This window comes from Notolabrus celidotus, chromosome 6 (genome assembly GCF_009762535.1).
Source record: "Notolabrus celidotus isolate fNotCel1 chromosome 6, fNotCel1.pri, whole genome shotgun sequence".
Classification (NCBI taxonomy): Eukaryota; Metazoa; Chordata; class Actinopteri; order Labriformes; family Labridae; genus Notolabrus; species Notolabrus celidotus.
In genome coordinates, this window is record NC_048277.1 from 9,559,487 (window position 1) to 9,585,857 (window position 26,371).

General features: G+C 43.2%; 1 protein-coding gene across 1 annotated transcript in view; it reads left to right on the top strand.

Annotated features, from left to right (window-relative positions):
* Window positions 1-26,371, top strand: part of lrp5 (low density lipoprotein receptor-related protein 5) — a 56,573-nt gene that overhangs the window by 23,987 nt on the left and 6,215 nt on the right. Inside the window, exons 8-20 of the mRNA XM_034686529.1 lie at window positions 3,608-3,696; window positions 3,861-4,079; window positions 4,900-4,988; window positions 6,015-6,186; window positions 19,868-20,084; window positions 20,170-20,323; window positions 20,436-20,571; window positions 20,684-20,928; window positions 22,288-22,472; window positions 23,419-23,567; window positions 23,806-23,983; window positions 24,441-24,637; window positions 24,945-25,141. Of these exons, the coding sequence (XP_034542420.1) occupies window positions 3,608-3,696; window positions 3,861-4,079; window positions 4,900-4,988; window positions 6,015-6,186; window positions 19,868-20,084; window positions 20,170-20,323; window positions 20,436-20,571; window positions 20,684-20,928; window positions 22,288-22,472; window positions 23,419-23,567; window positions 23,806-23,983; window positions 24,441-24,637; window positions 24,945-25,141 (2,227 nt within the window). The remainder of the gene's footprint in view (window positions 1-3,607; window positions 3,697-3,860; window positions 4,080-4,899; window positions 4,989-6,014; window positions 6,187-19,867; window positions 20,085-20,169; window positions 20,324-20,435; window positions 20,572-20,683; window positions 20,929-22,287; window positions 22,473-23,418; window positions 23,568-23,805; window positions 23,984-24,440; window positions 24,638-24,944; window positions 25,142-26,371) is intronic.

The window sequence follows — 26,371 nt, forward strand, 5'->3', positions numbered from 1 at the left end:
ATTCTGCAGAAACCCAGCCTGTGTTGGAGTGTCTGTTATGTGAATGTATTTAATTTGAATGAAGCATGCCAACCAATCACTTAGCCACTGTTGACAATAAAAACAACAATGCTCCATTGTGTCAGCCCGCAATTTGTGAGTGCGTCTTTGTGTCCGCGCTACTAATTTGTTTTGCTTGGCTGGTTAAATTGAAGGCGTTTGTTATTGCACTGGCAGCAGAGAGTGTGTGAGAGGGAGAGTGTGTGTGTGTGTGTGTGTGTGTGTGTGTGTGTGTGTGTGTTTGTGTGTGTGTGTGTGTGTCTGTGTGTGTAGTCTGGGGTCTTTAAGTGTCTCAGAGTGAAGTCAAGCAAAGAGAAAAGTGGGATCACAGATGCTTTCCCTCCTTCCTTTCATCCTGTCCCTCGCTGCGGTCTTTTAGGTAACGATGGAACAACTTTAAATGTCAGATCTGATTGGTCGGCAGTCTGAGGGAAGTCAGATATTGATTGGATGTTTGAGTGCGGCTTGGACGAGAAAGAGGAGAGATTTGCATGATTTCCAGAACCTTGAATTTTAATATCGAGACGGCCTCACACTCTTTTACTCCCGAGAGATTCTCTCCTTTAACTATGTCATCTTTAAATATTTACAGGTCTTAATGACTCAGAAGTAAAACATTTTTATATCAACCCTGTAGATTTGTTCAGAACGTAAACAGGCGGTATTGTCTCAGTGTCTCTGTGTCATTTTTTCATAGCAGTGTGACACAGAAATGTTGTTTCAGATCAGAGCTAACCTTTTAAAGAAACAAAGTCACTCTGGGTGTAAAGATTTATGTACTCAAATCAGTTACAGATCCTACTGCTAATGAAGCATGTGCATCTGTCTGTAGCGCCTTGGATCAGTCAGAACGTGGCACAAACTGGTCGATGGCTGGATTCTTAAGCTGTGATTTGGTCTACTGAGGTTTTATATGGCACACTTTGTTCAGCATCTTAAAATCAAGTAAGACTGATTTTGATCGATTTCAAGCGAGGTGGCTTGTTAGCTGGCTTCAGGTGGCGACATAAAGCACTTGTGCCAGGAACGCCAGCATCAGCAAAATCCGTTTTTTTGTTTGCTTTGTTTTTGGTTGTGTTTTTTAAAAAAGGTTCCTACTCTATTCAAACCTTGGTAGGAATGGTATCAGAGCACACTTTTCAAAATACGTAATAGATTGACTTCCTTATTTTATCAAATCTATAATTATTTGGACTCATGTGGACTGTTTCTATAATTTTTTTTGCAGAGTGATGTCTCTGTCTTTTGGTGAATTTATCTGGTAAGTGAGACAAAGGCGAGCAGAGAGGCAGAGCCAGACGGTGGAATAGAAGGAGAGAGACACTTTGAACTGCTTTAAATGTGAGCTCTTCACAGTCAGAGGTGTGAAAGACGGAGAAAAAAAACAGTTAATTGTCTCCCATGAGGTGAGTTTGGCTCCTGTTAAATCTGAACCAACAGCCAAACAGTGGAGGATCCCTCAGGACAGCAGAACTCTTTGTTTCCAGCCTTGATGGAGCAGAGCAGAGGGGGGCGAGGGATCGAACTGTTTTCACCAAAGATGGAGAGGCTTCTGTGACTTGATTCATTTATGGGAGATTATTTTTATGAAGCTGTTTCTGCTGGTCTCCTCTGAACTATTCGGTCATTGATGTGTCATCTTTCTCCAGATAGAGGAATGAAAATATTAATACTGAGGCACAATTTTTTATTTTGTGTTACAAACAAAAACACAATCCAGACTGTATGAAAATGCACCAACAGGCGGAATTTATTATTTAAAGCTACTGTTGAAGGTGCTCAAAAACCCTTCAATGAGTGATGCAGGGTGTTAGAATCTTGCAGTTATACCACACGTCAACTCTGCCTGATATATATACTTTTTTTTGGATTAAATTACCTTCTGAAAATATAAAATATCAGATAATTTCATCATCAAATGATTTATACCTGCAGTTGCATGCACATTAATGTTGTTTAAACAGTTGTGGTTTTTGTTTTGAATCAGAAGGATAGATTTTGGAAAGATTACATTAACCTCAATCTTGTTTGTGATGTTCAAACAAAGGAAATTAAATTATTCATTTAATTTAATTAAATGTTTTATTTTCTTCATTTGTTGGTGTTTTATTTGAGTTCAATCAAATATCTCTTCCTGGACCATCATTTATGTTTTATGCTTTCCCAATCAGCTCTCAAAAATGTGTGTAGCAGTGATGATTAGTCTTTTAAAGAGCAGTTGATTAAAGTTCCTGGTACCAGCTACGATTTGATGTGGTGCTGTATTGGATTCCATCAGATTTAAGGTGTAGTAAAAACACAGACGACTTAATAAAGTACTGATAAAGGTCAGAAGTCTCGCTTTTTAACATTTTTTGTCTCATCTGGAAAAACAAGAATGGACAGCCCTCTCAGTCGAACATCAGTGAGAAGTCAGCAACAGAATAACGACCACTAATAGCGGCAGGAATTGTGCGTCATTTGCCCCTCACAATTTCCGGCTAACAAACTATCAAGTTCTAATTCCCAAAGCATATTGGCCTTATGACATTCAAGTTCAAACAAACCCATAACGTTCTTCAGCTGTGGGCAGTTTGCTCTTGTTTTGCATCTCCTCTCTCTGCTGCACAGAGCCGAGCTGTGCACTCTCATCCTGACAGAGCTCAAATCTGACATACAGACGGCGAGCTGAATGGGTTGACACTTAGTTTGTTGTAAAGTTGATTCATGACAGATGTGATGCACATTTCGCCGCTTACAACAAAGTCTCCTCCCTGGAGGGAGCCAGCAAGAGCAGCTTGCTCAAATTAAAACCATGTTGTGTGTAATAGCTCCAGACCATCTCCACACATGCAGAAAAGTGTGCCCGTATGTGTGGGGGTTGAGTTCTGGACAGCCACCACATCACTGATTCAACTTCTGATCATAACAATAACAGTACAGTAACAGTAATGTCAAAGTGACATTAAGACACCTTTATTGCAGCATATGAATTTTAATGCAATTTTCCTGATCATTGGAAAATTTGAGCGTGAAAACACTGGACAATTAACCCCCAACTCTCCGCAGTTGTTAAATGTCTCTAACTGCACATGGCTGATAGAACAGGTGTTTGTGAACTGGATATTTGCTGTGCAGCTCAGGGAGCATTTAACCCTTTGTGTGTTCTTTGTGAATCAGACTTTACCTTTTTTTTATATAAGTTGGCACCATAGCCCTGCAATTCTTTAGTGAATTGTGAAAGGCCCTCAGACATATATCTGAAAACATATATTTATGACATTTGAAGGACTTGATAAATGAGAAGACTTAGAAATGTGCATTCATCTTGCAGGTATGGTCTCAGCACCTGTTAGAGACTTCAAGTTAGCAGATCTTGGTGTCTGATGTGTCTGCTGTGCTGTTTTTCAGTCTGTCTCCTGTTTGTCCCTGAAATGTATTGACATATATAATAATCTAACTGAAAGAAATCTAATGCTTTTATTGATAAACTGTACATCTGTGTAAATATGACAGTCATCGGCATAGAGAAAGATCAGATGGAAGGCAGATTAATAAACAGCTCTGATCTCGTGTGTGTTTTTTCCAGGAGCGGAGCAGGTTTTGCTGCTGGCTCGACGGACTGATCTGAGAAGAATCTCCCTGGACCTGCCAGACTTCACTGACATAGTCCTACAGGTAACACACATACACACACACACACACACACACACACACACACACACACACACACACACACACACACACACACACACACACACACACACACACACACACACACACATAAACACTTTAAAGTCCTGTGTTGTTTCACTTTCCTGATTGTCCCGCTGCTCGTTTAGGTTGACGACATTCGCCACGCCATAGCCATAGACTACGACCCTGTGGAGGGTTACGTCTACTGGACCGACGATGAGGTTCGAGCCATCCGGCGGTCTCACATTGATGGCAGCAATGCTATGGTGCTGATTACAACGGAGGTCAACCACCCAGATGGTATTGCTGTGGACTGGGTGGCCAGAAACCTGTACTGGACCGACACTGGAACTGACCGCATAGAGGTACAGGAGAGACTTTACACTTGACATTATTTGTGATAGAAAGATTCTCTTTGTGAAGCGTAAAGTGCTTCACAGCTACAAACTGTTTAAGAGCAACTCCTGTAGATGAGTTGATCCTGCAGCAGGTAAACAGGCTGTTATGTCTGCAACACAAAAGTGTATCCACCAAAAGTTCTTGTTTTTGTCCCTGACAGGCTCAGGTTTGTATTCTAAGAGTCTGACAACATTACAGAAATTATTTCTACAGAGAGAGAGAGATTTGAGTTCAAGATGACGATGATTTTTAACCTCAAACAGCTGTTACATCACTCTCTGCACACACACCACTACACTGACGATAACAGGAGTTTAACTTCACAGGACTCAGGAGTTGTTGGTTGACCGCTGCCCCGTTTGGTTAGTTTGTTAGTTTTATTTCATGCTGAAGAAATATTGTGTTTGCTCTTGACTCACAATTCTAGACCACCAAATTACACAATAACACAAACAAACTCAAAGATCAAGGCGGTGGTTCACCAGGAACATCTGTGTTCTTTGAGGTACAATGATTCTTTTTGTCAGCGCAGTCTGGTGGCTTCGAAGAAAGCATTGCTACGGATGATTTTTGTTTTAAAGCCGAATAATTTTGACCCAAAAATATGCTAAAGTAGGGCTCAGGTTGAAAAGGTAAAATAATCACTCTTTAACACAGACAAGAACACAAAGAGGTGGATCTGGATGTGGAGAAAGAAGACATCAAAGAAGTCTGAATGAATTTAAACCATGTTGTTCTGTGTTTTTGTTGTGTGTTATGATTGAGATGTGTCTTTGGGTTTTCCAGGTTACCAGGCTGAATGGAACCTCCCGGAAAATTCTTATTTCAGAGAACCTGGAGGAACCCAGAGCCATCGTCCTGGACCCTGTTAACGGGTAGGTCTCAGTATGTGGTTTAGCATGTTAGTTAGGAATCATTTTTGCACAGTAAGAATAAACACTTACGCTGTTTCATGTACAGATCGATTGCTTTTTAGATCTGATGAACAAAAGTTTAACTCTGTCTATGTCCAGAGTTTGATCACTTTTAGAGCATTCCAAAACGCAAAACTGTACCTGTGTTAGAGACAGCTTTCACACATCCAGGGTTTCAGTGGTCTACCATGGTATCCATCTAATCTATGTCATTCTTCTGTATTAAATCTATGTAATCACCCATTATAACTTTAAAACATAACAAGGGTTTGTTTAGCCTCGAATATTACTACCAATAATAAATGTTCCTTTCGGTGTTATTTTCTGGCCCAGTTATTAAACGGTGAAAACCTCTTACTGTTGTATCATCACAGAGGGAGATAGACTGGCTTTAAAGAGAAACAAGAATATACATTTGTAAAACAGAACGTCTGATTTTTCAGGAAACAAAGGGTTAAAACAGGGTTAGATCGATTCAGTGTGCGCTTAAACCAAACTAGGCCAATGGCGCCCCAAGGATGGGTATATTTAAGCAAAGACACAACCTTCAGTAGTCACCAGTAGCTACTTGATTGTTATTTAAAGACATCCCTTTACTCTTTATTTTCATTGATTTCCCTGTTGTTTAATGGTGGTTAGCGGATATGTGGCAAGATGAGATAATAGTTACAAGAAATCAACAATTCAACTTTTCAATTTATGGAGACAGGCTTTAGCTTAACATAAGACTAAAAACACAGACAGCAATAACAAATAGGGGAGTAGAAACCACCTCACAACAAGTATAACCACACACAACAATCATAGACATATTTAACACCAATCTGCACACCACTTATGGTGACACTTTCATACGAAAGAGAACTTTATGCTGTGAATCTGAGAAGGGCTGCTGGAGCTTTCCAGTCAATTGAACCCTTGAGTAAGCTCTGTCCTCTCCCTCTCCCTCTCTCTCTCTCTCTCTCTCTCTCTCTCTCTCTCTCTCAGCTTCATGTACTGGACCGACTGGGGCGAGAATCCAAAGATTGAGCGGGCCAACCTGGACGGGACAGACCGGCTGGTTCTGCTCAACAGCTCTCTGGGCTGGCCTAACGGACTGGCTATAGATCACAGCGCAGGGAAACTGTACTGGGGAGACGCTAAGACGGACAAGATAGAGGTACGACAAGTACATCAGTTTATACGTGTGGCTATAGAAGTGTGTGTTTGTGTTGAATCCCATGTCGTGATCCAGTTGATCCAATGTGTTAAGTTGTTGACTTCTGGTTTGATCAGCTCTGGCTCGTCGCGTTCTGTTCTGAACTGGTCCGAAGGTTTTACATGTTCTATCTCTTGTTCAGGGTCGATACATTCACGCTCACCTGTTTCCAGTTTGTCTAGTGTAAGTGTTTCCATAGAAGAAGAGCCGGTCCGTCATAAAACTGGTCCCAGAGCTATGAATGCTTTTGATGTTTATGAGCAACACGTCTGCAGGCTCTCATTTCACACGGCAGCAGACGAGTTTGATCTTCTGTTTCCTCTTTGGTAGAGACGGCTCATCAGTAGATCGTCTTGAAACCTTATAGCCAAACGACTCTCAATAGCTCTCAGTCAGATTATAATCATTATTTATTTTGAAAAGGATTGAGCGTAAGAGAAAGTATAGCTTTGTAGAATGGGGCAGACACTGAGATCCTTCAGAGGAAGCTATCCGTATGAGTTATTGAAGGCTGGCTCAGAATGTGTACTGTCAAACAACAACAGTATCATCTACAAAGAAAAGCAGCGAACTCCCACAAACAGGAACCTGCTGGGAGTATTGAGATCACGATGAAAACATTGTATACAGAGGACAACATGCTAACAACAGGTTACTTTGCCTTTTTTGAGGTGGATTTGCTGTTAATTTGGATATAATTCTGTGACTTTGTGCTTCCACCATGACTGAGCATGCTGCATAATTAATACATTTATTATTTCTCTGGTTTAAGTGTGTTTGATGTTAAAAGTTGAGTTCTACTTTGTGCTGCTGTTACCTGCAAAAAAAAGTAAAAAACTTTAAGTCCTATTGTGACTGATGTTGATCACAGATTTGTGGCTGTTAAGTCATAGCAGTATATCCTATAGGACAATAACGAAGAAGTTACTCTTACTTACTCTCAATCTGGTGAGCTCTTCATACAGACATCTGTTTATAAAGAGAACTAAAACATCCTCAGATTACCAACAATAGGAGCCGGGATGTCATTATACTGGTTTGTGTTCCACCTGCTTTTGCTCTCCATACAGACTGTTTTTCCTGCAAACACTTATGCCTGCTGACACCTGATTGGTCAATACTACTCAGACAAACAGAAACCAGAACACTTCTAGGACTAACATCCAGACCCTGGAGTAGCAGTATAAAAATGTCAAGACAGAGATGAATGTAGAGATTGTTGTTGCAGTTTTAGTATCAGAACCGCCCTGTTGTCACAGAGAACTCCTGCATGTTATCTGAGGAGACTTGTTGTTCCTGTGCTGGTGGTTTAAAGCAGTAAAAATCAGTTGGACTTGTCGGATTTGTTCTTAAGGAGGTCTGCGCGCTCAGTCTGAGCAGCAGAGGAAACCGAGGGAATCAGGGCAGGGGGCTTTTGTTGTTGTGTTTGCCCTTCCCCCCTCTCACCCAGACTTCTGTAGCTCCTTTAGAGCAGGTGTTTCTTTTTTGCACTCTGTCCGTATCAAACGTAAAGTCTGTCTGTCGCTGCTTCAAACCCTTTCTTTATCTTTATTTCTCTGTCTTTCTCCTCTCACTTGGTGTGTATGTGTTGCTCCTCAGAGTGTGTCTGTGCTTGTGTCTGGTTAGCGTTGTCTGGTTGTCGTTGCTGTGATTTGGTTGTTTGGCTGTCGTTGTGGCGTCTGCAGAATATCTCACAAGTTCACTCGAGTTAACATATTTTCATCGCAGCAGAGAGAGGAAGAGAGCGGAGAAGAACAAAAGAGGGAATGCCTGAGCTTTCTGGCTGAATGCTTACCAATTGAAAAAAGGTGGCTGCTCTCTCCCTCCCTCTTTCCCTCCCCCTCTCCTCCCCCCCGTCAGGGTGAAAGGACCCACCTCAAAGGGCTTTTTCACGTTTCAGCCTTGTTTTCATCCTGTTGAAAAGAAGCTGCTGCTGGGTGTGAAGACATTTCCATTGTATATCTGCCTGTGTCTTGTGTGTGTGTGCATGTGTGTGTGTAGAAGTCTGATTTTGCTTTGTGTTTATTGCAACCATGCACTAGGCTAAGATTTAAAGACATTTTCTAGTGTGAGATCAGGATGACAAAGATTAGATCCTCTTTTAGTTTAGTTATAGGACAATTCCTCATTTCTGTATGTTGTTAAATCTACAAAGTGTAATACCAACAGAGGCGCAAATATCCCTCCTTGAGCTGGTGATATGTAAGAGCCCTCTGTGTTTGTAAACCATGGATAGCCTGCTTCCATCTCTTCCCATTGTAAAAATTGAGGACAAAATACCTCCTCGGAGGGTGCTGATGTATCACTCTGGTGGTTTGGAGCAAAGACTTAGGCAGAAGTGATCTGACCGGTGGAGCCCCCTGATGTTCTGCCTCTTCCTCTAACAAACCCACCATTAGCATCGCTCCCTCAGGTGGGTCCAGTTCACAGCAAAACATATTCTTGTGTGGGTTTGAAGCTGTCACTCACAGAAATGTACAGTCCAATGACTCTTGTGTTAGTGTTTGTTGCGTTTCCTCTCACTGTTCCTCCTCTACTCTGATAATCTCGTGCATACAGCGCTGCAGAAGCCTCATTGGCCAACAGCGCTGTCAATCATGACATCACATCCTCTCTTTATAGCATCAAATAACTGATTCAAACTAAACTAGTCAGATAAATGAACATTGTGACATAAATCAGCATAATAAGAACTAACTATAAAGACAGATACCATGTTGGACATACCTCTATTTGACCTGGATTTTGGTTTTAGAGTTTTACCCATGTCCCATCAGTTTAAATGGAGGAGGCAGGATTTAAGACATACACTGCAGACAGTCAGCAGGAGTTTGGCTTCTTTTTGTTGAGCTGTTGTTCTTCTAATTTACACAGTCAGTGGTGTTTTTTGAGCATTTTGAACAGCAAAATCAGACAATAACACAAAGAAACAAACCGATGATGGGGGCAGGTAGATCAGCAGCTCCCGTTTAAGATATCTGTTTTTGTCAGTGTAGTCTTGGGTCTTTGCAGAGAGCCATACAACAGCAGATTCATGTTCCAAAATTCTACAAGAAGTAATTTTACCTGGATTTATGAAAGAAACATCCTTAAAATCAAAACACAGAGTCAGACCTTTTCTTTTCTTTCTTGGACATGTCCTCATAATATTTGTCATAACCATGCAATAAATAAATGCTGTGGCTGAAATGTAGTTTATTGTTAGTATGTTAGCTGCTATAAATTGTTGTTTTACAACGTTTTTGTTAAGTCAGTATTTTCAGAGAGCCGACTGATTTTTCCTGTGTGAATAATGAACTGTGAAATCTTTCATACATCACAGTATTAGTTGTGTTAGTGACATGTTCGTGTATTTTACTTAATTATTGTTACAGTACATCTTTTACACACGGTCCTGTGTGTGTCAGAGAGATGAAAGGTGCACAGCGCCCTTCAGTTTACCTTTTCAAAGAAAGAAAAGAGAGAGAATGATAAATGACTGAGCTAGACTGAAGACTTTGACCAGGAGCGCTGGAGTAAAACTGGCTTTTATTCTGAAGGTAACGCGGGCACGCTGCGTACCATCACACACTGTGTTGATTTTTGTTTGGTTCAGGGTAAAAACAAAAAAAGAAGACGTAACTGTGAGCCTCCTCACGGCGCTGTTGTGGAATATCTGTAGAAAGGGGTGTCTCTCTCTCTCCCTCTCTCTCTCTCTCTCCCTCTGTTTTCAAGTATTTTTAAAGAAATCTGACTCCCCCTCTGCAGCCTCCCGCCCCTCCCCCTCTTCTATGGAAAAAAAACCCCTCTGAAGTTACCGCACGGGCACCCTCCTTTTCAAAGAAGTGTGTGTGTGTGTGTGTGTGTGTGTGAGAGAGAGAGAGAGAGAGAGAGAGAGAGAGAGAGAGAGAGAGAGAGAGAGACTCAGAGTTCACTGCTTTGACTGATGTGTTGCTTTCCCTGCACACACACACACACACACAGACGCACACACTCACACATACACACAAAACGGCTGCTTTGTTGTGATTATGCAGATTGACTATGCGTAGCGCCATTCAATCACACTGTGGAGCCATATGGTAACACTTTTGTGTGTGTGTGTGTGTGTGTGTGTGTGTGTGTGTGTGTGTGTGTGTGTGTGTGTGAGCTGGCTCTTGCAGAGCTGGGAGGTGTCTGGTGGAATTTCCCCTCTGAAGGCCCTGCACCTTGTTTGAATAGAGTCTCCTTACCTGAGTCTTGTTTCTGTAACTGTGAAGTCTTACGACACACGCTCTGTGAGTCAGTGTGAAGGTTTTTCTCTTCATGTTTGAGTCACTTTAACTTTAGGTGACTTTATACAGTTTATGATACTCTCCACTTTTACTGAGCTTTGTGTATCTGACAGTTGTAGTGTGTACTGGCGTTTGTATCACTAAATCATGTGCTAAGACTAAAGTGAAGGTTCAGATTCAGCTCTTGTTTCTTACACGCTTGCAGACTTAGTTGTGTTTATATTCGACATGACATTAATATATGCCCTGAGAGATCCATCAGACGCCATCCTGTCTGTGGTCATATCATCACCTGAACTCTCTCTCAGCTGGGTTTACGTCCCTCCTCCTCAAGGGACTGTCTCTGGTTGAACTCTCCTGCTGCTTCCAGCTACCTGAATCTGACTAGAGTCCAGTTTGATGACCTGTTAGCTTGGATCAGTGCCTGGATTTCTCTGATGGACACAACTACCAGAGTTCTGTTTCAGGTGTTGAGCTCCTGTCCATCTGTCTCCACTGAGTCTCAGTTTCACGAAATATGTCTGACTACAGCGTTATGAAGCCAAACTTAAGAGATGTTACCAATTTAATGACAATAAACAGGCTGACAGGATGCTGAAGTAACACCGTCAGGATACAGATGTATAAAACATCTGAATTCAGGTCTGACTGTGAGAGAACAAGGAAGCAACCTTTAAATGCTTGTTTTTTGAATGGAGTTTGGTTTGAAGATTTCTACCTCAGGAGGTCAGCAGGTCTGAGTGCTCGTAGGTCGTCAGGATGTATTATGTTTTTAGTTTTGCGTTTGTTTCATTGCACACACAAAGAGAAGATACAGTTCGGTCACATGGTTAAAACTGGATGAAGCTTTGATCGTCTGATCGTTTACATGGGTTGTGTATTTGTGAGCTAAGCTGCAGATGGTTTAAATTCAGCAAACACAAACACACAGGCGACAGTAAAGCAGGAGGTGAGGGGTTAGCACAGCTTTACATGGACTATTTTAAAGCAGGAATGTGTTCAGTGTAAATATAGAGAACATGTATGACGGTATGAACATGTGACTGGATGCACAGGCCATGTGGTGGGCCGAATAACATGAGAACATGGAGATGAAATAAAGAGGTCTTAGTTTGTGTAGTGAGGATGAAGATGAAGACGAGAGCTTTGTGTGCGCTCTGCTCTCCTCTGATCCCTGAATGGATCAATTAGATAAAAGATTGAACTGAAGGTTTGTGTGCTCGCTGGCCTCTGAGGGGCTCCGTGCTGCCCCGGAGCTTTATCCCGGTGAGGGCCGTGAAAGATGATTTGAGACGCTTTGAGAGCCGCTGAGCCGCTCTTTAAAACACTCTCTGAGCTGATAATGGAGCCGGCAGCCAACGACAGGAAAACACACGGAGAAGATCCAGCTCTGACAGGCAGCAGCACACTGAGCTTCTGTTTGCCGGTCTGAGCCTGAGACGCTGATGAAGCTGAAACCAGGACGGCTAAAACAAGAGGAACCAGGCCGAGCCATGAGGACTGTTTTTGAGTTCTCTGTTTTGCTGAAGTGGTTACGAGACCTTCTGATATTAAGGGCCGTGTTTTACACCCAGAGCAGAGCAGCAGCACAAGTCTCATTGCTATTTAGGGCCTGATGAAGAATCAGCAAAGAGAAAATAAGTACTGCTTCGTCCACGGGGGCGCCAAAGTGTACACAACTGAAAGTTTATCACAGGAGCTTTAAGACGCAGGTTTGTGAGTTGTTACATGAACAAACACTAGTTACCTCATGTATCATCTTCAGCTGTGTAGATAGTTTTCTTTTACTGTCTTCATCTCTTTTTTTCTCACATTAAAAAGATCATTTATTTGTGTGATATTAAATGTCCTATAGAGTCTGTCATGAGAGCTTCAGTCTGTTCTCCAAAGGAGTTGTAGCTAGGTATAAAATATATAGAGTTTAACATAACAGAGCAGTGACATAGATGATATCCTGATACAGGTTGTTACACGTCAGGTCAGGTTCAGCCCTCCCTGTGTTTTCTGTTTGTGGTCATGGTACAGTCCACAGGGTGTGTTTCTGCATCTTAGTGTGTGATCACGACAGAACTGAGTCAACATGTAACACACCTCACAGTAACTCACACACAGTCCATCATCAGAGCCTGAATCATCACCCTGAAGTTCAGAGTGTTTGAGTCTCTGCTGCCACATGTTTCCATAAACCCTGCTGAGCTTCCTCTGACCAGCTCTCAGGTTAAACAAATCACACACACACTCACACACTATCACACTCACACCTGTTGTTGCTCAGAGTTTCCACGACAACCTGCCAGCTGTGTGTTGCACTCTTCCTGTTTGCTGCTCCGTATCTCTGCTGCATGTGCTCCTCCATCCCTCATCCCTCCATCCCTCATCCCTCCATCCTGCTACCACAGACTGACAGCGACCTCATGTCTCATTTCCTGAGAGAGCTCAGAGCGTGTGTGTGTGTGTGTGTGTGTGTGTGTGTTGAGGCTGATCTCATGTATCATATTAGAATGGTAATATTGTGATCTGATATAAGCAGTGTTGTGGCGAGCAGGCAGCTCTGAGCCCACAGCTGTGCGTTTGTATGTTTGTGTGTTTGTGTGACTTTTTCTCATGTTGACGACACCACTGACAGCCAACCTCTTTCTACACAAGCTTCAGAGGGCAAATTAAGTCTTTCTGTTGAATTCAGTGTTGAAGATGCACTTTTACCTTTTTGTCTCTATAAAGTGAGCAGGGTCTTTTACGTCAATATACCATCTTACAATGCAGAGACATTTTTTATTGTGTTATGATATTATACCCAGAGGATGGCGCTGTACTGGCTTTGTCATGGACATGCATCATACAACCGCCATGCACTGCACGCGACCTGACACTATCAGAAATTTGCTCCAATTCATAGTGAAGAGCAAGCAACAAGACAACAAGTGACCAGCTAGATTTCTATGCTAGTCTGATCGCCTGTTTTGATTCTGTATTGCATTAAACTGGAGATGATAAATGTTGATAAATCCTACAGCAGTTATTACAATGAGGAATAGAAAAGAGAGGTCAGAGGAGATGGAGGGTACGGTCGATGTACGGCGACTCTGGAAATGTAAACGCCGTAAATATGATGCCGCCCAGGTAACCAATCACAAGGCTTGCAGTCAGCATTGTTTCAACACGTGGTGACATTTTGGAAGATGTGAAGGTCAGGCTACGTACAGAGGCCTCTGCGTAGGAACAGGACTAACAAGCAAGAAGAGAAAAGAAGAAAAACAAAGTAAATTTTAATCATTGTAGTATCCACTTTTAACCGTCAGAAGTGACACATCGTCACATGTACAGAATAGAACTTGGTTAAAAAGTACTTTTTATGGGTGCTGTTGGCCAAGTCTAAGCGTGCCCAATATACAGAGGCTATAGTGCTTGTCACAGGTGTCTTAGGTTTGACTCCCTGTCTCTACCATGTGCTGAATGTCTTCCCCCTCTCTCTACTCTCAGCATTTCCTGTCTCTCTCCAGCTTCCCTATCCAATAAAGTCAAAAAATGCCCAAAAACATAAAAAAAAAAAAAAAAAAAAAACGACCTTCAAAAATGTGTTGTTTAAAATGAGAAAAATCTTAAGATTAGAGATTATGGAGGTGTTTGAAGCGATCTCTTCTGGGTATATAAGGAATCGACCGATGTAAACTCTGCTCTGGTGAGGCCAATAAGATGACTGTTGAGCAACAGTAAAGAAACGTCATCATGATGACTTCAATAAAAAGACAAAGAAAAAAAGTCTTTTTGTGAAAAACTGGTGTGAATAAATGGTTGATTGGAGGAGAAATTAGTTATTGTACAGGTGGAATTATGACCTCTTTAACCTCATCTTATCATACATCGTTTAACCACTGAAGACAAGATGTTTCAAAGAAAATAATTCAATGAAAGTACAATCGTTTATTTCCTCGTCACTAAAAAGACGAGTCACATCTTTTCACCAAATCTCAGAACTATAGACAGTGGTGTTAAAAGAGACCCAAAATCATCTGGAGTCCTGATAACGGGATCAATACAGATAAGTGATCCCCGTTCCCACACCTGACGCGACTCACACTGCAGCCAGGTGTTCTAATACTGAAGCTAGGATGAGTGAAACTGCTCACAGTGATGTGTCTCCTGCTGTTCTGGTCACCTCTCCTGTTTTCACTCCATCCACCCTGTGTGTGTGTGTTTCTGTGTTAATCAGTGATTGTGTGTGTGTGTGTGTGTGAACTGTCCTGCGACGATCTGACTTCTGCCTGCGTGTCCGATCCGACCTTTGTTACTTTTGTGTGTGTTCGCTCTTTCTGTCTTTTTGTCCCTTTTTTTCTCTCCTACGTGTCCATCAAGAAATGAGACGTTCTCACAGCCGAAATGAAGAAAGACGGGGGTAAAAAATCACGCTCCCAGTGCATAATTCTTCCTGAAAAAGGCAGCGTAGAGAAAGAGGGAGCAGGAGAGGAGGAGAGGCAGAGAAAGGGAGTCTCTCTGCCATCTTTTCACTGGGATGGCCATGTCTAATTGTGTCACAGTGATAAATGAATAGGTTTTTTGTGGAGGGGTTGGGAACCTCCCTTGGATCAGAGGCCCATCAAAGTGAATGGTTTATTTTTTCTGTTTGCTCACCCCCGCCCTCTGAATGGGTATTTAAATTAGTATTCACTAAACAGATAGCTGGAAACACGGCTGCTCATCACAGCAACAACTCCCATTCTTCTGACTCTGCTTTTTTCCTCCTCTCGATCGCAGCAGAGGTCAGGCTGAAATCAAATCCAAATATGCGGTTTATTCAAGGAAATGTTCTGTGAAATCCAGAGTTACTGGAACTCTGCAGCTCTTACCAAATTCATCCTTTGTTACAGTCTACTTGTTTTTCATGGACGTAAACTGAGGTGTAGTAAGAGTTGATTTTGGCTGCTGAAGGCTGAAAATGTCTCTGTAGTCGTTTCCTTTAAGTGGAGACTCAGAGGTTCAACCCCCAATGGACCATTTCCTGTGTGTGAGTGTGTGTGTTAACATTTGTGCATGTGCGGGTGAGTGTGTGTGTGTGTGTGTGGACAAAGGAGTCAGTGTCTGTTGGCATCCATGCATAACTGTGAATTTCTCTCCTTTCTGTGTCTCTCCTTCACTCCTTCTCTTCTTCTTCAGTATCTCATGGTCAGTCTGCAGGATGTAGCCTGGTCTGTGAGACACTCTGACTGAACATTTTGTTGGAAAAAAATAAGATCATGTCATATATTTTAGAAATTTTCTACATGCTGGGATGTATCCAAATGAGTAATCTTGGCAACAGTCAAAGCCTCCGTTTGTAGCATTAGAAACTTGAACATTTCTTTTTAGCTGTTTGTGGAACATTTAAACTTGCTGATCGGGACTGAAGCTGCAAAGAGAGAAACTTCTGATCGTAGTTTTGCAGTACCTTTGTGTGCCACCGGATGTCCCCTGTAACATGTATATCCTAGCTTATACTTCTGCGTTGACCCTACTCAGCAGTGGTCATTTACACAGCCCCTTATGAATCTGTGCATCGTATTCCTACCTCCCATAGTGCCTTGAATTAATTACAGGTGTCCCTCTCTGTCACTGAACATGTAACCAGTGGACTCTTCTTCCGATCACTGTTGTTAAACATGCTATAAGGATATATTTACTTCATATAAAATGTAGAAAATGTTAATGACTTTGAAACTTGTTTTAGAGCTGAGAGAGTCTCCTTGGTGAGATCAGTGCTGTGGTTTTGCAGTGACCAGGACCAGGGTGTCTGGTCTTCAGGTAGGAGAGAGTGAGGATGACGTGTAGCGAGGGGCAGAGGCTTACCATCTGCATATGGAACAACTTCCTCCTATCTGAGCTACAAGCTCCCAAAGATCTTTATTCTTTCTCCCGTCTCAGTAAACACAAAGTACCACGACACTGTTCATGCTATAACGTCATCTCCTGGAAGTCCTTGCGTGCGCCTGATCTGGCAGAATTATCTGGCAGCAGAGAATCAGCCAGAGGCCTCAGAGCAGAGTCACTCGGAACACATCCTTACGCCCTCCAGTACACGCTCTGCATCACACACAGACCACAGGAAGAAAGAAAAACACGCTGCAGATGAGTGCGTGTCGAAAATAAAAGCCTGTGTCTATTTCAGTCCCTGTCAGTCCAGTAATAACCCGAGCGCAGAGGAGGAGGGACACACATGGGCTCTAATTGTAGCCTTGTAGATCGCAGCTCTCACTCTCTGCACACACACACACACACACACACACACATACACACGGGGGAACATGTTGGCTGCGGTGCATGTATCCGCTTTCAGTCTAGTAATAGATGCCTTGTGACTGATACACACACACACACACACACACACACACACACACACACACACACACACAAACACACCCACACCCACACAAACATGTCTGTGTTTCTAGCAATGTTAATGGAGATTTAACAAGCGTTGCCTAATTACGTTTTCATGGAACTTACTGAAAACTAAACAGAAATCTTAAAGACATAAATCGTCCTTTCTTTGTTACCATAAAGGATCGACACATGCCGAAAAACTGAAACAGGACAGTCTTTTCCTTCAATGATATATGTTGTGATCTGAATAAGTCATAGTAGATTAATGCAGAGTGTTTAGCCCATAAGTGAAAGATTCAATCTTACTTTATTTGATTTGAGTCTTGAAGTCTGTGTGTGTGTGTGTCCATCCCTCTGGCAGCGGCTCTGACAGGAGAGTAGAGACAACAGTGACTCACACAACACTTCATCCTATCTACACTGCTCTGCAGGTGTATACACTCAAGTTAAACTGAGGGGCACCTGTCCAGTTAACGGTCTGTGTGTGGCTGCAGTATTAACCAGCACTGAAGGAAGAAGAGCTTCTGGTAATTGAAGTACATTGACTTAAATCCAGCTGGCCTAACTGAGTGTCTGCTTCATGTGTATGTGACAGTTTGATGTTCATTTTAGTGAACTCCCAAACTCTGCATTTATCTCTGGTTCTCAATTTAATATGAAACTGTATCAACCAAAGAATGCATGAAACATGGATCAATTCTCAGTGATGTCATTTGTTTGGTATCTTCAGAGGTTTAGAGGCCAGTCGATGGTGGTCACCAGATTGGACAAAATTCTGACTTAGCCTAACTTGTGGTGAAGCTAGCAGCAGACAGAGAGACAAAGAGGTGTAGCTGTAAGCCTCCTGGCTAACAGCTACATCGCACCCACCTGTCAGTCAAGTCAAACATGCCCCTATAGCCTTAAAGCTTGGGTTGGTAGTCTCGGAAAACTAGCATGAATTTGGATGTAGCATGTCTTTAGGACTCCGTCAAACCCCTCCTTCCCCTCCTTCCCCTCCTTCCCCTCAGAGCTCCTTCAAAACGACGCCCCCGCTCACGTGCACGAGCGCCGCTGATTCTCGACCATATGATGGTGACTGATTCAAAACCAGTCCTCACCAAAACATTATCATAGTGAAAGTTAAAAACACAAACAAACATGGCTGCTGTTAGTACTCACGACTGTCATGCTAGCATTATCCAGTTGTACTGGTGACACGATATCAGGAGAAAAGCTTTAATACATATAATACTGTAACAGATCTACTGTTTGTTAAACGTGTTCAGTGTAGATGTTCTTAATTCCTACAGTGTTGACAGTTAGTGAAGGCATCAGGAGAGGTGTAGAGAATCGGCTCATCATCCCTACAGTGTCCGGACGGATGCTACAATACATCTACATTTTCTGTAGGACTTACTAAATGTCATTAATTCTTCTGCTTGTCAGAGCCCCCGTGGTGAGAGCTTTTTAGACTCTGATCCGGACTACTGTCCTGAGTAAAGCACCTCATCGGGTCAGAGGGGACAGGCCCGAGGCCGAGTGAGAGGGGCAGTAAATAGAGTCAGGGGAAGCACAGGCAGGGGACGGGGACTCAGAGTGCACGCCGGGGAAATGTGCGCGCAGGAGGCAGGCAGAACTGCAGGACGGGATTTGATTGGTTTAAAATTTTGGGACCCAAAAACGGTGATTGGTTGGTGTTTTCCCAGGTTTACTCCGGCTGTAGATAGCAGCTTTTTTCACTCTTTTTTAAGAACACATTATGTATTGATTGCCATCAGGACACAAAGATCATTTTAACCAGTAAAACAAAAAGTGTATCTAAACCTGACTACCAACCCCAGCTTTAATATAACAGTGATGGAAAAAACTCACCCCATAAACATGTCTCATTTTGCTCTAACATGGGTGTCAATGGGGTTTGCTCTTCTTTTGGAGTCAGCATCGAGTGGACATTTGATGAACTGCAGTTATCTGCACTGGCTTAATTTCTCTGCGCAGGAGGTTGCTGCTAACTTCGGCTAAAGTGGCATTCTTCTTCTTCTGTTTTTGTTTTATGCAGTTAGCTAATAGCTTTCAGACTCATGCAGTCACCTGCTGGTGGGAGTACAGCATTACAACCAGGTATAAGGTATACCAGATATGATGTTGAATCCTTACTAATCATTTTAAACATAAAAAACAAAGAAAAATAAAAACAAATTTACCAATCAAGACTGGGGAAAGCAAGAAACTCTAACGTGCAACTCCGTAGATTGATGTAACTGATGTTTTTAATCATTTATTTATTTCATGTACTTCTATGCCTAAAAAGTCTCTACAACGTGATCAGACTCCACAGACAAGAAGACTTATTTTGTGTTGTAGGACATGAGCTGCTGGTTTGTTTGTGTGTTGAATCTTAACTAACCTCTGGAGACACAAACGTCTCACTGCTCCTTAAAGGCTGCAGCTTATTAACCCCCCTTTAAGAGCGTCTTACTGTTGGCACATGGTCCTCTTGACTTTAAGATGCAGATATTAAAATAAACTTTTTTAACCCGCTCTGTCATCATGTGCTAAACTATAACTTTGTCATCACTTGTGGAGATAAACAGGCTGTATGAATGTCAGAATGAGTGGAAGTCCCCTTTAAAACCACTTTTCAGCTTTTTTATTTTCGGCACATAGGACACTAGTCTTCCTGTGGACATCCCCATTTTCTCCCTCTGGGTGTCATTGGTCAATCTCTCCCTTCATCCTGTTTCCTTCAGCTCCTCTCCTCCCTTCCTGCCCTTTTTACCCCAAGCATCTGTGTCAAATGTGACCCCCTCCCTGAGGTCAAAGGTCAGGGCAGCAGCAGAATAGCAACTACTGAGCTGGTGGAAGCTCAAGGACTTTTCAGTGAAGCTGTCACCACATGTTTTGGACAAAAGAGTACGTTTTTTTCAGTTTGAAAGTACATCTCTGAGGTTTTAAATGTCGTCATAGTTTGAAAATAAAAAACACAGAGGAAGGACGAAGAGTTTTTAATGTGCACTAAGCTCTAAAGTCTTCCTGTCTTCTCTCTTGCTCAGGTGATAAACGTGGACGGCAGTAACAGACAGACTCTGCTGCAGGACAAACTGCCTCACATCTTCGGTTTCACTCTGCTTGGCGATTTCATCTACTGGACCGACTGGCAGCGCCGCAGCATCGAGAGGGTCCACAAAGCCACAGCAGTACGAGAGATCATCATAGATCAGCTGCCGGATCTGATGGGACTGAAAGCAACTAAAGTGACGGAGACTCACGGTGAGGAGAGAAACATGCGGAGTGGCATTTACATCAAGAGCAGGATGTGAAATAATGAATGATAAACCTCCCCTCCTCGCTCCAGGTACAAACGGCTGTGCGGTGGAGAACGGCGGGTGCAGCCATCTTTGTTTCTGGTGTAAGCAGACGGTCAGGTGTGCGTGTCCCATGGGGATGGAGCTGCTCTCAGACCTGCAGACCTGTGTGGTGCCTGAGGCTTTTCTGCTCTTTACTAACAGGTAAGTTATACCTACCTGGTGCAAACACAGCTTCATATTCCACTGTTCCTGAGAATTGAAGATGAAGTATGCAGGAGGTCCTCAGCAGCTGATGATGCTGTTTCTTCCTCAGGGACAACATCCGGAGCATCTCTCTGGGTACGAACAGTAACGACGTGGCCATCCCGCTGACCGGAGTGAAAGAGGCGTCCGCTCTCGACTTCGACGTGTCTGAAAGAAGAATTTACTGGACAGACATACAGGCCAAGGTGGGCTGGATCTGAGCACTTCTCTTGTGCTGCTTCATTTGAAGTTTCGATTTCGTCTCAAACTGTGATTTGTTTTTTGCTCCTCTCACTCCTTTCCTCTCCTCTCTCTCAGACCATCAGCAGAGCGTACATGAATGGCAGCTCTGTGGAGCACGTCATAGAGTTTGGACTTGACTACCCAGAAGGCATGGCGGTGGATTGGATGGGAAGAAACATTTACTGGGCCGACACGGGTACGAACCGCATTGAGGTGGCCCGGCTGGACGGTCAGCACCGGCAGGTTCTGGTCTGTAAGGACCTGGATAATCCGAGATCGCTGGACAACCCTCGGTCCCTTGCTCTGGACCCCTCCAACGGGTAAGAACAGGAAGTACACTGTCCCAAGAGGTGGTTTGTCTTAAATATCTGTGCCCAGTGTTTTAAAAGAAATCCGATCAGAGGACAGACATTGTGTTGGATCAAGTCTTGAAAACAGGGTTAAGACCAGGTCCTGGTTACTATCAGAGTTATTCACAGAGCTTCTCAGCCATTAGGAGAGCAGCTCAGGTGAGGAACTGTCAGGAATAGGGAGAAGGACTGAGAGAGAGTCAGTGATCACAACATTTAGATGAGGGGGTGCAGAATGACACCATCAGCAACAAAACAGCATGAGAAGGTTCATCTTTAACAGGAGACATCACGCTGCAGTCAGTGGGTCATTCACCAACACCTCCACGAGATGTTTCTTTAAGTTGTTATTCAGACAGTCTCCAAGTGAATTCTATGATTCTTGAACCTGTTCTCAAACTGCACACCTGGGTTCTTAAATTAACAAGTGCCATGTCCTCATAAATTTGGAGCCTACGGCAGTGTATCCAGATTAGCTGATTAAAACACTCCTCCAACACCCATATAAGGGCGTGAGACTGCAGTGCTGTGTGCACACATAGAAGTCTCACAGGAGGAGGGGCACATGCAGTCTCTGAATTATTCTTTGGAAAAACAGGTCAAAGTGGTTCTGGTCAGTGGATCCTGGATGGAAACAAAGTGTGTTTCAGATCCAGATCTTTCTGATCCAGATGAAACTTTCCACACAGCCAGGCCCTGGCTTACTCCAGAGGTCCCCGTGTCTCAGAGCTTCGAGTCTGTGCCAATGACTTCATGTAGCGTGTGTTTTCACTCAGGCTGAGGTAGTGAGAGTGTAGACATGTCATTGTGTTGGTATGCAGGTACAACAGCCAAAGCCACGCCCCCTTTTCCCCCATAACCCTCCAGCTGAGAGAGGCAGGATACTATTAAACCTGTTTGTTACAAACACCAACTGTATCCCTGTTCATCAAGGGCCAATTCCCCTGGACGCTCTCCTCTGCCCCTTGTGTGTATGTGTGTACGTGTGTGTACCTGTGCCAGCCTGTCAGACATCCTGGCTCCTGTCACTCACCTGCTGATGTCTTCATGATGTCATGGTTCAGACCTGTCAGCATGCTGCCTCAAGGCGTCTGATGTCATTTAATGATTCCACTCTCATGCTTGCACAGTTGAAGACAATAAAATCGAACGTGTGTTTTGTTGTTTTGGAGGAAACAGCAGTTAAAGAGTGGAAACAGGTTCTCGCTGTGGGATGAATGATCTGATTAGAGAAATATTTTTATGAGAAAGAGATTTTACAGCCTCTTTGGTGACCCTGTACCGTGCTGAGATGCAGAGTTTATGTAACAGATTGTGTTTGTGGTGCAGCTTCATGTACTGGACAGAGTGGGGGGGTCGGCCACGTATTGCCCGGGCCTACATGGACGGCAGCACCACCAACACTCTGGTGGACAAAGTGGGCCGGGCCAACGGGCTCACCATCGACTACGTGGACCACAGACTGTACTGGACCGACCTGGACACATGCATGATCGAGAGCACCAACATGCAAGGTTTGGAGACACACACTGACACGTTAGGGGGAAAACATTCATTCATTGATGCACTCTTCTCACAGAGCCATGAACATCCTGGAAAATGTATGTATGTGGATGAATCTGTTATCCAGGCATGGAAACAGTCTGCAGGTTAAAGGATGGGATGGAAAAGTTTTGAAAATTAATTGTTTTGGCTATTATTAGAAATATGTTCATGAAGCCCCCTGAACACGTCCAAAGCTCTACTCAGAAAACAACCGCGTTATCGAGCAGACCCCTAAGAGTTTAAAATAACTTCTCATTGGAACTTAAACCAGTGTGATGTACAGTGACCCTGATGGTCAACTGTACAAACATTTCATGATGCATAAAAACATTTCACTGAATGTAAAAATATTTCATGAAACAGAAAAACCTTTCACACTAATCTTCCATGTTTGTTGGATGTAAAATAAAAAATCACCCTGTGATTAATGTACTACATTTCATGTGACCATATAAGTGCATTGTAAATCATCATTTGACTGATGCAGGGTGTTTAAGGAGACATTATGGAGGCTGTACTGATAATTATAAATCAATGTTTACATCACAGCAGCATCCTGAGTGCATGTTTTGGACACCTGTCTCTCTGCTGTCTGTCTAAGTCAGTCTTTACTCCTCGTGTTTATGAGGATGGATTATTTATTTGCTGTTTGTTTCATTAGACTAAGTAAAACTTTCTCATGAAATGATCAGAGTTGTTTTTGGTCGGACACTGAAATATTTTAAATTTTCAAACTGAGCTATTGATATAACAGCTGGTCTATAGTCAATTCCAGACTGTTAACACCAGTTGTTTCTTTAAATATTAAAACTGTACAGTTCTACATCTACAGTTGTTTGAATATGTTGCAAATGAGGCCTGCAGTCAGACACTGTATTTGATGAAAGTAATCCCTTATTCTAATTTCTCCTCCAGGCCTGCAGAGGGAGATCATTGTGGATGACCTGCCTCACCCGTTCGGTCTGACTCAGTACCGGGACTTCATCTACTGGACCGACTTTAACCTGCGCAGCATCGAACGAGCGGACAAACGCAGCGGACTAAACCGCACCGTGGTGCTGAAGGTACAGAAGCCAGTTCATTCAGATGTCAAATGTTTTCATCAGGAGAATGTTCCACTCTTACTTTAAATGTGATCCTTGTATTGTTATAAACTATCAGTCTAATCTGGGATTGAGTTTTAATCATTGTGAAGAGGGAGGGTACTTTTGGTGCTTAATGATCACTGAAAATATCCTCAGTCTGAATAAATCAGAGTTAGAGATCTGAAGGTTCACTGCTGTCCCCTGACCGTGTCCTCAGGGCCAGCTGGAGCTGATGCTGGACATCCTCGTCTTCCACTCGTCACGTCAGGAAGGAACCAATGAATGTTCCCATAACAACGGAAACTGTGCTCACCTGTGCCTGGCCACGCCCGCTGGTGCTCAGTGCCGCTGCGCCTCCCACTACACCCTGAACCCTGATGGCCGAAACTGCAGCTGTGAGTACAGAGCGGAGAGAGAAACACACGTTCAGTTTGAAAATAAGTTAATGTGAAGCACAGATAATCTACAGCACTGTCACTCTGCTCTTCATGTTACTTCAGCTTTGTCAAGTTACTCATCACAGTAGGCTTAAAGTTGCAACTCAGTTCACTGGTTTTGGAAGATAAGAAAGTCACAGATTATTTGATGCTGAGTAAGGAGCACTCGGTAAACTAAAACAAGTTTAAGGTTCTCTGGAGCAAACATTTGGTCACACAAAGAAAGAGAACAGAGAGAGCACCCTGGAGTTTTAATTTGTACTGATTTATGAAGCCTATCCTGATTAAAAGAGACTTTAAATAAATTATTTCTTTTATGATTAAAGTTTGATTATGAGTTTCAAAACAACAACAGCGGGAAAGTGAAAGTTTATATGATGGACGTCTGTCCTACGGCCTGTCTCTGTGTCTGCAGCTCCCTCCAGTTTCCTGCTCTTCAGTCAGAAGGCGAGTATCAGCCGGATGGTTCTTGGGGAGCAGAGTCCCGACATCATCCTGCCAATCCACGTGCTGAGGAACGTCCGCGCCGTCAGCTACGACCCCCTGGACCGGCTGGTGTACTGGCTGGACGGAAGGCAGAACATCCGCAGGGCGAGAGACGACGGAGCCATGGTAACACTCTGACAGACCGTCAGATGCATGCACATGTTTGATCTTCAGTTTGTTTAGTTTGAACTCTTTTAATAGATTCTGATGGGGATAAAAATTTAAAAAAGAAAAGTTATTATAATTAAAAAACACTTTCAGTAAAGTTGTTAAACCCTGCTGCTGGGCAACAATAAAAACAGACAAACAAACAAAGTCCAACCCCCTTATGTAAATGTCAAACCTCATGAACTCCAGGGGGACACATTGCTGTGGTTACAGACCCTGAACCCTTTCAGATGCTGACCTTTGACCTCTCTGTGTTTCCCTGCAGTCATCCATGATGAGCGGCAGCGCTCAGGACAACCAACTGCACGACCTGAGCCTGGACCCCTACAGCCGCCATCTTTACTGGACCTGTGAAACCACCAACACCATCAACGTGCAGCGGATGGACGGGCACACGGTGGGCGTGGTCCTGAAGGACGACACAGACAAACCGCGCGCCATCGTGGTCAATGCTGAGAAAGGGTAAGGAGCTGTTTTTAGATGGTGGCTGCAGTTTCATTCTGACAGGTTGAATTCTACTTTTATAAATATATATAAACTTGTATTTTATAAATATGTATTTATCTTATATTTTCAGTCAGAATATCTCAGAACACTTCCTGTAAACCTCACTGACCTGACAAGTCCAGATATGACACCTCATGTCACCTTATTATAAGCCATCAATGAGGATTTAATTGCTTGTATTGAGTTAAAAAGGCTGTAATACTTACTTTGGGAGAACCCCAACAAAGAGGCGCTCAGCTGGGACTTGTGAGTATTCCAACCCCTGATCAGTGCCTCTCACTCTGGGTGACTCCAGACAGGAGATAGAACCAGATCCTCTCAAGGAGGTTAATTCAGGAGCTGTGCATTATATCTGCACCTCTCATCAGAGAGGTTAGGTTCCTGAAACCAATAGTCAGTCTTCACTGATGTAGATCAGCATGCCAAGGCCCCTGCCTGCTGCCTGGTGTGCAGTCACCTATGTACACCTATGAGTGCGTCCAAGACGGGCCCAAAGCTGGTAGCTCTATGTCATTTCCTTCTACTGGGCCTGACTGAGCCCCGTGGATATGAGCCTGGACAGCTCACCAGCGAGCATCCCCCCAAGGTCTTGCTCCAGGGGTTAGCCCTGGGCTTCCTATATCAGGTGAAGTAGCTCCAGTCCAAAAACTGATCCATACATGGTTTTATGAACTGCTCTTGGACTGGCCCCTTAGCTTTTGGATCATTCACCATGAGAGACCCTACCAGGGGCTAATGCTCTGAGAGCACAGCCCCTGAGGAAACCCCTCCACCACGGTGAGGTGGGGAGCTCTGAATCAACCTAACTTCAACACCAGACACCAAACACAGAGTATATAAGTTAAAATCATGTCCTCAGTCATCACTTTGTTTAATCAAATACAGTTTTCAGTCTGTGCATCTCAATTTGATCCTTTTTAAGCAGATTGTTGTTCTTTTTATGTCTTTATTGAGAGGAGAGGATAGAGCAGGAAACTGGGAGAGAAAGGATCCTGCTCCGAGGACTATAGCCTCTGTACATGGGGCACGTGATTTAACCACCAAACCGGCGCCCTACTTTAATCATGTTTATTACATCAAGACAGGATTGAGCTCATAAAAGACAAACTGTGTCATAAAAAACTGACATGCAAACCATGAAAGTCATAAAACAGTCAACAAAGCTCCTTAACTTTGACTTTTTAA